General features: G+C 32.4%; 1 protein-coding gene across 2 annotated transcripts in view; it reads left to right on the top strand.

Annotated features, from left to right (window-relative positions):
• LOC135956364 (hsc70-interacting protein 1-like) overlaps positions 1–13,534 on the top strand; it is a 33,297-nt gene that overhangs the window by 531 nt on the left and 19,232 nt on the right. Inside the window, exons 2-3 of one of the 2 annotated variants that reach the window (XM_065506822.1) lie at positions 18–154; positions 3,139–5,293. In XM_065506822.1, coding sequence (XP_065362894.1) covers positions 18–154; positions 3,139–5,288 — 2,287 coding nt within the window. In that variant the 3' untranslated portion in view covers positions 5,289–5,293. Of the gene's footprint in view, positions 1–17; positions 155–3,138; positions 5,294–13,534 lie in introns of those variants that run through there. The other variant, XM_065506823.1, reaches the window with a different exon arrangement.

The raw sequence follows: 13,534 nt of genomic DNA, 5'->3' as shown, positions 1-13,534 counted from the left end.
ACATTTATAATTTATAGGAAATGTCCCTTTGGTGGCGATGTGAAATCTGAAAGTAAATGTACTCCTCCATCTGCCGAAGCCGAGGTGGATGAAGAAGAAATTCCTGAAATGGATGCTGAATCAGAAGAGTCCGAAGTAGAATTAGATATGGAAGGTATGTTGAAATTATCAATTAAATTTGTCTAAAATAGGGAAAGATTTACTTTAGAATTTGTCAGGAGTCTAAATTATATACATACATAAAAAAACTGAGTGTTTGATACATTTTGTGTGCTGTTTTTCTATAGCGAAGGAGTGCTTTGAGTGGAAATTTTATATTTATTTTGCTTTTGTTACAATAACAACACACATGTTAAACTTCCACTCAAAGTACTCGTTCGCAATAGAAAAACAGCACATTAATCTTAAAAATTATATTAAAATTGTTTAAAATTTATCTAATATTTTGTTTGGTTTAAGCCATTGATTATTAATTATCATTATTGTGGCTTCATGATGTATTTTTTTGCATCACATAACAATAGGCTGCTATATTTTTAGTGGAAATAAGTTTAAACAAAAATTAGATGTCGCAGGTTTATTTTATAACTCGTTACGAAAAGGAAATCATTCTCATTTGAATGTATTTCGAAAATTTTTCATTTGAATCGAATAATAACCACCATGCACTGAAATAGTTTCACGGCTATGGAGGCTGACTCTAAAAATTATACAACTAAAGGAAACATTAAAAATTGGGATTTTCACTGTTTTTAATATTATATATTTAATACCAGTTTTGTTTTTAGTTTTTAAACACAAAACTTTTGTTATTGCAGTAAAATTACTTTTTAAATCAATTGTAACATTTCTAAAATCATTAGATTAATTTGCAAAATTTCATAAATTTTACACGACACAAAACATTTTCAAAACTAGGTACTTTGTTTTAAATATTTTTGAAATCTGATAATGTAGATTTATTACCTATTTAATACGATTTAAATTGATAAATAATCACAGTTCAGAAGAGGTGCGTTTGCGACTTATAATTTAGGTTAATACGCAGGAAAAATTTCCCGGGAATACACGGGAACATTTGTTTAAAATTTTCGGGAATTTTTTATTTTATTTATTATTTTCAATAACATAGCTTATTGGACATAATCGGTTATAAATTACTACTTAATAAATGATTCATTGCGATGGTCAAATTTGTTGTTAATTTAATTATTCTATTATATCCACTGATGGTTTCGGTTATAGCAATAGATAGTTAGCAAAGAAGCATTACGGTTGAAATAACCGAATTTTTCTTACTCAACTTAAGCCACAATAGGAAAATTCGATTATTAAATTAAGAATGAATCAAATTTAAAGTTGTATGTTCTTAAAGCAATTATTAAGGTGCCTAAAGGTGTTTAAATTTGTTTATCTACAATCAGATTTGAAAAATGTATAATTCGAAACTAATTAAGCATGTTATAGACTTAACATAGTCGAAATTGTCAAATTTCTTAAATAAACAAAGAATTTATTGATGTTATACTGATTAAAACTACGAGTGTGACAATAACAATCAAATTCCATTATTAAATTAGAAACACAGGCTGGAATAACATTGTACAAACAAATATAGTTATTTTTTAATTAGAAAATTCCCAGGAATGAAAAGATGTTTTAATTTCTTCTCGGGAGAAGAAAAAGTTGGAAAATTAGGAAACTTTTTTGGGACTTGGCTCATTTTCTATTATTTATTTTGTATGTTTTAGCGGACTTGGCACACTTTCTTATAATATTATTGGTCAATTACAAGGTCTCCCTCCTATAATGTCATATTGTGGTAATGTCCTAATATTTCACAATGGTTTGAAATGCTTTTCAAGCAAAAAATTTCCTAAGATAATACCACTCTGTATGCTATGTTTATTGTGTTATTGTAGCCAATCAGCAGAGACCTCCGCCGAACGCATAAGAGTCGGTTAAGCCGAGCCGCCTAGTCGTGAAATATTAGGACATTATAACAATATGACTGATGGAGACCTTGTAAATTGACCATATGTGTTTATTTTTATCGTTTTAATTATTTTATTTAAAGTCTCTGCTCACTAAAGTTGCTCTCAAACGGCAATGAGCCAACATTTCTGATATGAATAGTCGAATAGAATAAATTTCAAAATGATCAATTTCGTTTTCGACTTTATTAAAATAATTTTTTACTTTCCAAATTTGAAATTGTGACTTTAAAAACATATGTATGAAAAAATAAACACATTTTTGTAATTTATAAAAACAATAAGGTTATTATTCATTTAAAAAAAAATGGAAAATTACACTCTGATTTTTTTACACTTTTACACAACAAAAACTTCAACAAAATTCCACCAAAAAAATACAACTTTTATTTTTGATTTTTTTTCTTGTTTTTTTAAAAGTGTAAAAAATCAGAATGTAATTTTCCATTGCCCTTAATCTCAAAATGATTAAAGTAGAACTTAGAACACTATCAAAATAATTGCCTTTCCTTTGAGTTAAAATCATATTGATTTGGTTTATGTATCAGCTAACTTAGCAAAGACTTTACCCAATTGATAATGCAGTTTACAAATAGATAAATCAGTTTTCATAATAACTTGGACATTCAATCTGTTATTTATAATCCCAAAAGATTTTGTGTTAAAATAGTTGTTTATTCCCCAACATTATATATTAAATTTACATGACACATAAATAAAATATTTGAATTTTATTTCTAATTAAAAAAAAGAATATCTTGAAAGTAAATTTGCGTTGTTATTTATCTAACATCAATGACAATTTATTTGATTACAAGCTGAATATGGAGAACCTATGATTTTATTGAAAATTGACACATTACATAGGTTTAATGTATTTTCTTATACATAAATAATATTTATTTAAGGAAGTATGTACTTTTTTTCCAAACTAATGAAAAGAAAAATAATTAAATTTAGTTTGTACATATTAATTAAATTAAAGAAAGCTCTTGGCAAAATATAATTAGCAAACGTTTGTATTGAGCAACAAATTAAAATGTTAAACAAATAAATAAAACAAAAACTAAAAAAAAAAACAAATATTTTCAAATATAAATATCTCCGAAATTTTGATAATGTGCTTTTTGCCATATGTTTGCAGCCAACAACATGACTGTATTAGAACCGAACATTCTATATCTGGACGAGAAGCCGCCAAAAATTGTTAAAACTAAGAAACTAAAAACAAGTAGAAAATCCACAAAAAAGCAAGCAAGCAAACAGAAAACCAAACTAAAACTATCATTGAATCCAAGAAAACGTTCAGCAAAAATTAACAAAAATCAGATTATTAAAAAAGAAGAGGAATTGTGTGGTTATGATGAACAGGAAGAAAAATTGGAAAATAATGATCCCAATGATCCCTTGTACACGGCAAAACTGGAAATCAAATGTGAACTGGGCGATGAGAATCAAAATGACAGTATCGACTATAATTGTGAAGTAGAGGAAATGGAAGATTTTGATGATGATGATGACCATGATTATAATTATGAACATGACTGGTTTGGCAGCAAAGAGGAAAGAAGTGATGGTGAGGAGGAGGAGGAGGAAGATGAAGAATATGATGACAATGAAATTGAAGAGGATGAAGATGAACCTTTGATAGTGCTGGCACGACGTAAGGGCCGACCTCGTAAGAAAATACAAGAGCTCGATGATGAAAAGATCAAAGCTCCACGCAGCGTAGTATGTCGTGAAATATGTAAGCAACATTGTACCGAGAAATTTACCGAGGAACAGCGTAAGAATACTTGTGATTATTATTGGAATCTAAGCAAAGATGATAGATTGGCCTTTATACGAAAACACATTAGAGCCAGACGTTTGACACGCATGGTACGTGTGAAAGGCCATCGAATTCGTGGCAATAACTGCTGTTATTATCTCAAGCCTTATGAAATTGGCTGTGAAGAAACAGCTCCGGAAAACAGTGCCGGCCTTATACGAGTTTGTCGAAAATTCTTTGAAGCCACCCTGTGCACCACTAATCACTTCATTAAAAAAGCCAATGATGGTACAGTATTGGAAATCGAAAAAGATTTACATTTGCTCACTCAAATGAGATTGGCCAAGGAAAAAAACAAATGCAAAGAGCCCCTACAAATTTTAGATCCAGAAACTGGCAATTTAATCACTCTGGATACAAAAGCGAACAAAATACAAAAGCCAAAAGATAATAATTCCTCTCCCGACAAAAATGAAAATATCAAACGTATGCGCCGTAAACCCGGAGATCCAGAGCCTGAACATTTTCCAAAACCCATCAGGTGTGCTCTGCGCTGCATACACAAATGTCATACAAAATTCAGCGAGGAAGAACGAAAACAAATTTGCGACTTTTTCTGGTCTATGGACTATAAGAGACGCAAAGATTTCATTTTGGCAAATATGGAAATAAAAGACATTGAAACACAAACGACAACTGAATTTCGTAAAACAAACCGTCCTCCCCGATCCTATCAAACGCGATTTTTTTTGCGCTCTGGCGGCATGCGTGGAGAAAACTTGAGAGTTTGTAAAGATTTTTATGCCAAAACTCTGTGTATTAATCGTTATTTCATCAAGAATGCCATAGAGTTTGCCGATAAAACAACTGGCTATTACACAGGCACTGATAGACGCGGAGCACACATGGCTCCCAATAAAATATCCGAAGCACGTAGACAAACGGTATTTGATCACATCGATTCATATCCCCTTTGGATACCAAATAAAAAAACCAAAACCAAATATCTGCACCATTCTCTGACCATAAAGAAAATGTATGAAGCATATAAAGAGAAAAGTTTGGCAGAAAATAAAGAGTATGTTTCCATGCACTACTATTACAAAACGTTCCATGCCCATTCCCATCTACTATTCCTTGCGAATCCACATCCCAAAAAGGGTGGTGGTTTTCTAAAAGCAAATCCTAATATATCCCATTACACGGGTGAAGAGCCTGGCGGCTGTTGGATTGATAGCAAAGGCAATAAGCTAGATTTACGATCAATTAATCCAGCACAAATTTTAAGTACCAGCCAACAAAATTCCCCCGTCGATGTATCGGAAAATACATCTATGGTGTCTAATCCGTTTGCATCTGGAAGTGCTGCTGCGCAACATGCATTAAATATTCTTAATCCTACTACTTTAATACCACTAAAATCCACTGCAAATCAATCAGCAACACTTGCAGTGGTGAGAACTGAATTAAATTCTGCTCTTTATGGATCTCAAGATCCCATTAACATGTTTAGAATGTTTTAGTTTAATATGGCTTTCAATTAAATTTAAGATGATTTTTTTTTGTTTTTTACAATAATAAAAATAATTCAAAATAGTTAACTCTGTTAGTAGTTTGTTTAAATGAATGGTTATTTCTATTGAAAATATTGAGGTGGGATTTATAGACAATCAATACGAACCTGGGAGGTTATATAAAACAACTACACATGCAGCCGTAGTTCTGAAATTTGTATTTTAGTCTGTGATTAAGTTATTAATTGCAACTTGCGCACTTAAGATTAAATATTTTTCTACTTATTAAGCAAAAGATAATCTCCTTTACCAAAGTCACTTAATTATTTAAAAAAAAACACACAAATATAAAGAAAAAAAAGACTGTAATTGCAAATATAAATATCTCCGAAGTTTGATAATGTGCTTTTTGCCATATGCTTGCAGCCAACCACATGACTGTATTAGAGCCGAACATTGTATATCTGGATGAGAAGCCGCCAAAAATTATTAAAACTAGAAAAAAATCAACAAATAAAAGATCCACTAAAAAGGCTCCAAGCATAAGGAAACCTAAACAGAATCTACCATTGACTGGAAGAAAACGATCCACTAAACTAAACAAAGATAATGTAATTAAAAATGAATTGTGTACATATGAAGAACAGCTAGAAAAAATGGAAGATAATGATCCTAATGATCCGTTGTATACGGCAAAATTGGAAATAAAATACGAACTGGATGAAAAGAAACAAAATATCAGCATCGAATACGATTGCGAAGGCGAGGAACTTGAAGATGATAACAGTGATGATGACCATGATTATAATTATGAACATGACATAATTGAGGGTAAATTGGAAAAAAGAGGAGATGATGATGATGATGAGTGTGATGAAAATGAAGATGATGAGGATGAACCTTTAATAATGCTTTCACGACACAAAGGCAGGTCTCGTAAGAAACTGCAAGAACTTTGTAATAAAAAAGTAAAATCCCCACGCACTGTTGCATGCCGGGAAATATGTAAGCAACATTGTAGTGAGAAATTTTCGGAGGAGCAGCGAACAAATATTTGTGATTACTACTGGAATCTAAGCAATAAAGATGATAGATTGGCTTTTATAAGAAAACATATAAGATCCAGGCGTTCTACACGCATGAAACGTGTAAAAGCCAATAGAAGTCGTGCCAACAATGTTTGTTATTATCTCAAGCCTTATAAAATAGGCAGCGAAGAAACTACTCCGGAAAACAGCACCGATCTTATACGTGTATGTCGTAAATTCTTTGAAGCCACCCTGTACACAACGAATCACTTTATTAAAAAAGCCAATGTTGGTAACGTTTTAGAAATCGAAAAGGATGATCACCTGCTTAGACAATTAAGTTTGGCTAAGAAGGAAAAAGAAACATGTCAAGAACCCCAACAAATTTTAGATCCCGAAACAGGCAATTTAATTACTCTGGATACAAAAGCGAAAAAACCACCAAAATCTAAAGTACAAACTACTTGTCAAGATAAACAGGAACATAAAAAACGTATGCGTCGCAAACCGGGAGATCCACTGCCGGAACATTTTCCGAAACCCATCAAATGTGCTGTGCGCTGCATACACAAATGTCATACAAAATTCAGCGAGCAAGAACGAAAACAAATCTGTGACTTTTTCTGGTCTATGGACTATAAGAGACGCAAAGATTTTATTTTGGCCAATATAGAAATAAAAGACATTGAAACTCTAACAACACCTGATTATCGTATAACAAATCGCCCACCTCGATCCTATCAAACGCGCTTTTTTATGCGCTCTGGGGGCATGCGTGGCGAAAAGTTTAGAGTTTGTAAAGATTTCTATGAAAAAACTTTGAGTATCAATCGCTATTTCATCGAAAATGCAATACAGTTTGCCGATAAAACCACAGGCTATTACACAGGCACCGATAGACGTGGGGCTCATATCGCTCACAATAAAAAATCCGAATCATGTAAACAGACCGTATTGGATCACATCGATTCATATCCCCTTTGGATACCAAATAAAAAAACCAAAACCAGATATCTGCATCATTCTCTAAATATAAGGAAAATGTATGAAGCGTACAAAGAGAAATGTTTGGCAGAAAAACTAGATTATGTTTCCAATCAATACTATAATAAAGCATTCCATGACAATTTCAATTTATTATTCCTAGCAAATCCAGAACCCAAAAAGGGATGGGGCTTACAAAAGGCAAATCCCAATGTATCCCATTACACGGGAGAAGAGCCTGGTGGATGTTGGATAAATAGCAAAGGTAAAAAGCTTAATTTACGATCAATTAATCCCGCACAAAGCTTAAATATCTGCCAACATAATTCCCCTGCCGAAGTTTCCGAAGATACTTCGTTGGTGTCCAATAATTTTGCATCTGGAAGTGCTGCTGTATCACATGAATTGTCACTTAATTCAACAGCAGACCCATCACCATTAATTGCAATGGTTAGATCTGATTTAAATCCAGCAATGTATGGACATTTGTCTCATGATCCCATAAACATGTTCAGAATGCTTTAGTTTAATTATATTTAATATAAATCTTAAGGAAATGTTTGTAAAATAAAACCAAAAATTTAATAATTATGAACAGCTCCTGCAAAAACTATTTGGTTTAATTAAATGGTTTTCTTATAGTCATCCAATATGAATTTAAGTAGATGTTTTTCCACTTTACATGTAAAAGTTATTAGGGAAGAGTCTTTACAAGTTCTAGTAGATAATATGAATAAAATGTTTGCCACACAGAAAGAGACAAAATTCATATTATCACAACTTAAGAACACTCAAGAGAAAAAATTACTTTACAATCTATGTAATGTTAACGTGTGCAACAAATTCCCATTAATCGAAATATTTAACAAAAATATTTTTTTTTAATTAAACTATGTTCATAAAAACAATTAAAAAGAACAAAAACACATATGTAAATAAAAATAAAATTATCTCCGAAATTTTGATAATGTGCTTTTTGCCATATGCTTGCAGCCAACCACATGACTGTATTAGAACCCAACATTCTGTATCTGGACGAGAAGCCGCCAAAGATTGTTAAAACTAAAAGAAATTTAAGCAATAAAAAATCCACCAAAAAATGTCCAAGCAAAATGAGACAAAGATTGTCATTGACTTCAAGAAAACGATCGGCTAAAATAACACAAGACTATATTATCAAAAAAGAATTGTGTATAAATGAACAGCAACAGGAAGAAAAACTGGATAATACTGATCCCAATGATCCCTTGTATTCTGAAAAATCGGAAATAAAATGTGAGATGGATGATGAAATCGAAGACAATGAAGACCAGATACATGATACTTATGAAAATGACGACGATGATGATCATGATTATAATTATGAACATGATATCATTGAGAGTAAGCTGGCAGGTAGTGGTAATGATGAGTATGATGATAATGAAGAGGGTGAAGATGAACCTTTGATTATGCTAGAGCGCCGAAAGGGCAGACCTCGTAAAAAAATACAAGCACCAGATGACGAAGAGATCAAAGCTCCTCGCAATATTCCATGTCGGGAATTATGTAAGCAAAATTGTGCGGAGAAATTTAGCGAGGAAGAGCGCCAGAATATTTGTGATTATTATTGGAATCTAAACGCAGACGATAGATTAGCCTTTATACGAAAACATATAAAAGCCAGGCGTTTCACCCGTGTGAAACGTGAAAAGTCTAATAGAAGTCAGGCCAACAACTGTTGTTGTTATCTCAAGGCTTATAAAATTAGCAGCGAAGAAACTACACCGGATTATTGTTCGGATCTTAAACAAGTTTGTCGTAGATTCTTTGAAGCCACCCTGTGCACCACAAATAAGTTTATTAGAAATGTCAATAATTCTGCTGCTATGGATATCAAAAAAGAATTACTGCTGCTCAGTCAAATGAAGTTGGATAATAAAAAAGAAAAAATTCTTAAACCTCAACAAATTTTAGATCCAGAAACAGGCAATTTAATCACTTTCGAAGCAAAACCAAATAAATCTATAGCACAAAACTCTGCTCAAGATAAAAAAGAAAAAAAGACACGCAAACGTCGTAAACCAGAAGTTCCAGTGACCGAACATTTTCCAAAACCCATTAAATGTGCTGTGCGCTGCATATACAAATGTCATACAAAATTCAGCGAGGAAGAACGAAGGCAAATATGCGAGTTTTTCTGGTCTTTGGATTACAACAGACGCAAAGACTTTGTGTTGTCAACTATAGAAATAAAAGACATTGAAGCACAAACGACACCGGATTTTCGAAAAACAAAACGACCGCCTCGCAGCTATCAAACGCGGTACTTTCTGCGATCTGGCGGCATGCGTGAAGAAAAATTTAGAGTTTGTAAAGATTTTTATACCAAAACTCTAAGCATTAGTGGTGCTTTCATCGAGAATGCCATAGAGTTTGCCGACAAAACAACAGGCTATTACGCAGGAACCGATAGACGTGGAGCTCGCATTGCTCACAATAAAAAATCGGAAGCCTGCAAACAGATTGTACTAAATCACATCAAATCATATCCATTTTGGATACCAAACAAAAAAACTAAAACCAAATATTTGCATCATTCCCTGACCATAAAGAAAATGTATAACGCGTACAAAGACAAATGTGTGGCTGATAAAATGGAATATGTCTCCACCCACTACTATTATAAAGCGTTCCATGATCATTTCAATTTATTATTCCTAGCGAATCCACATCCCAAAAAGGGAAGTTCTGTACAAAAAGGAAATCCTAATATATCCCATTATACAGGTGAAGAACCTGGAGGATGTTGGATTGATAGCACAGACAATAAGCTAGATTTACGATCAATTAATCCAGCTCAAAGTTTAAATATCTGTCAACTTGATTCCATAGCAAATGTTTCGGAAAATAGTTCTGAATTGCCTATTCCTTTTTCACCTGCATTAAATAATGTTAATCCTTCTTTTATGCCACCTAATTCAACAGTTAATCAACAACCTTCACTTGCAGTGAATTGTGAATCTGATTTAAATCCAACTCCTCATGAAAATTTACATCAAGATGTCCTGTTTAGAATGCTTTAGATTTAATTTGTTTGAAATAAATTTTAAATTAGAAAAAAATATATCTTTTTAATACATTTTTTATGCCAAAATGCTTTATCTTTTTTATGATTGAAACTATTTAGATGATAACTTTTCTTATTATTTATACATACTTTTCGGAATATTTTATTGTACAATTTGTATAACAGTTTTATTCGCAACTTTTGGTGAAAAAAAAATTCGGGTTAAAAAATATTTTTCCGATTTTGACCCATTGTAGGTCCAACTTACTATGGTCTTATATACGTCATTGCAAAGGTCTTTGAAATATCTATCATTAGAGATCCATATTGTCTATATTAATGACTTAGTAATCCAGATATAGGTAAAAAATCGAGGTTGTCCTGGTTTTTTTCTCATATCTCAGCCATTTGTGGACCGATTTTGCTGATTTTAAATAGGAAACTTCTCGAAAGCATGTCTGACAGAATTATTGAAGATTTGGATCCTGAAGATCTGGGATCTTCAGAAAATTGATTTCAACAGACAGACTGTTGAGATCGTAGACAGACAGACAGACAGACGGACATGGCTTAATCGTCTCCGTTATCTATAAGGATCCAGAATATATATACTCTATAGGGTCGGAAATGAAAAATGTAGAAATTACAAACGGAATGACAAACATATATATTCCCTTCTCACTAAGGTGAAGGGTATAAAAATAGGAGAACATTAAGTAAAATAGTATGTATTTTTAAGCATTAAGCTTCTTCTACAAAATTCTACAAATTCAAAAATTACCTTCACAGGAAGGAAAGGAAATAAATACAAAACTGTAAGACATTGTCTTATATACAAATTTTATTTAAACATGTCGATTTTAATAAAACAACCAATTAAAATGTTACACAAAAATAAAAGAAATACATAAATAAAAACGATAATTTCAAATATAATTATCTCCGAAATTTTGATAATGTGCTTTTTGCCATATGCTTGCAGCCAACCAGATGACTGTATTAGAACCGAATATTCTGTATCTGGACGAAAAGCCGCCAAAAACTAAAAAAAAATTAACAAATAAAAAATCTCCTAAAAAGGATCTTATAAGAGTTTGTCGTAAATTCTTTGAAGCCACCTTGTGCACCACAAATCACTTTATTAAAAAAGCCAATGATGTTACTGTATTGGAAATCGAAAAACAATTACTACTGCTCAGTCAAATGAAGTTGGCTAAGGAACAAGAAAAAATCCAAGAACCCAAACAAATTTTAGATCCAAAAACTGGCAATTTATTCACGTTGGAATCTGGCAAATCAAATAAAACAGCAAACTCTAAACCACCGAATCCTGCTAAGGACAAACTGGAGAAAAAGAAACGCATACGTCGTAAACAGGGAGATCCAGTACCAGAGCATTTTCCGAAATCCATCAATTGTGCTGAGCGCTGCATACAAAAGTGTCATACTAAATTTAGCGCAGAAGAACGAAAGCAAATTTGCGACTTTTTCTGGTCCATGGACTACAAAAGACGCAAAGACTTCGTATTGTCTACTATAGAAATAAAAGATATTGAAACACAAACGACACCAGATTTTCGTACATCTAATCGTCCACCACGGACCCATCAAAGGCGGTTCTTTCTGCGTTCTGGTGGGATGCGTGGGGAAAACTTTAGAGTCTGCAGAGATTTTTATACCAAAACACTCTGTATTACCGGTTGTTTTATCGATAATGCCGTACAGTTTGCTGACAAAACAACAGGCTGTTACACAGGCTCCGATAGACGCGGTGGTTTTGTTCCTAATAAAAAAACAGAAGCTCGTAAACAGGCCGTACTGAATCACATCGATTCATATCCGTTTTGGATACCAAATAAAAAAACAAAAACCAAATATCTGCATCACTCCCTGAGCATAAAGAAAATGTATAACGCATACAAAGAGAAATGTTTGGCAGACAAAATTAGTTACGTCTCCACCTTCTACTATTACACCGCTTTCCATGATCATTTTAATTTACTGTTCTTGGCGAATCCACATCCCAAAAAGGGATGTGCTTTACAAAAAGGAAATCCTAATATATCCCATTATACAGGTGAAGAGCCTGGCGGATGTTGGATTGATAGCAAAGGAAATAAGCTTGATTTACGATCAATTAATCCAGCTCAAAGTTTAAATATCTGCCAACATGCCAATGCTTTGGAAAATACATATTTTGCACCTGCAACTTCGACATCAAATTATTCATTAAATATTGTTAATCATATTTCTAATATGGCAGTTAATCAACAACCATCGCTTGCAGATCCAATAAACTAAAGCATTCTTAGTTTTAATGGGTTTTGAATAAATTTTAAATTATAAGAAAACATAAGGTACGAGTATCTTTTATTAATTGATTATTTTTATAGGAAATATTTAGACTGAATTTTTATACATACATATATTTTCTGAATGAATTGATCATTCGAATGGAATATAAAATTTTGAATTATTTCTTTGAAATATTTCTGTTGTACTTTGCTACACAGAAATTGTCTACTTTTACATGAAATATGTATTCGACTTGTGGAAGTGCACAGAGTTTTTGAAATGTAGTAAAACAAAATTCGTTTTAATTAATTTAGAAATCATAATGTTCTACCAAAACATACAAATAAACCCAAATACAAACAATATATGTACATAATTACAAATATAAATATCTCCGAAATTTTGATAATGTGCTTTTTGCCATATGCTTGCAGCCAACCACATGACTGTATTAGAACCGAACATTCTATATCTGGATGAGAAGCCGCCAAAAATTGTTAAAACTAAGAAACTAAAAACAAATAAAAAAACCGCTAAAAAGGCTCCAAGCAAAAAGAAAACCCAACAAAAAATTCCCTTGACTTCAAGAAAACGATCCACCAAAATAAAACAAGACTATATTATCAAACAAGAATTGTGTATATATGACGATCAGCAGAAAAAAATAGAACATCCTGATCCTCATGATCCCCTGTACACGGCAAAATTGGAAATAAAATGTGATCTGGATAGTGAGAATCCAAATGACATAGAATACGATTGTGAAGCGGAGGAACAGGAAGATTTTGATAATGATGATGACCATGATTATAATTTTGAACATGACATAATTGAGAGTAAATTGGAAAAAAGTGATGAGGAGTATGATGAATACAACAATGACAATGAAGAGGATGACG

The sequence above is a fragment of the Calliphora vicina genome, chromosome 4 (genome assembly GCF_958450345.1).
Source record: "Calliphora vicina chromosome 4, idCalVici1.1, whole genome shotgun sequence".
Taxonomy (NCBI): Eukaryota; Metazoa; Arthropoda; class Insecta; order Diptera; family Calliphoridae; genus Calliphora; species Calliphora vicina.
Note: the sequence above shows the minus strand (reverse complement) of the source record. Positions and strands in the feature narration are given on the sequence as shown.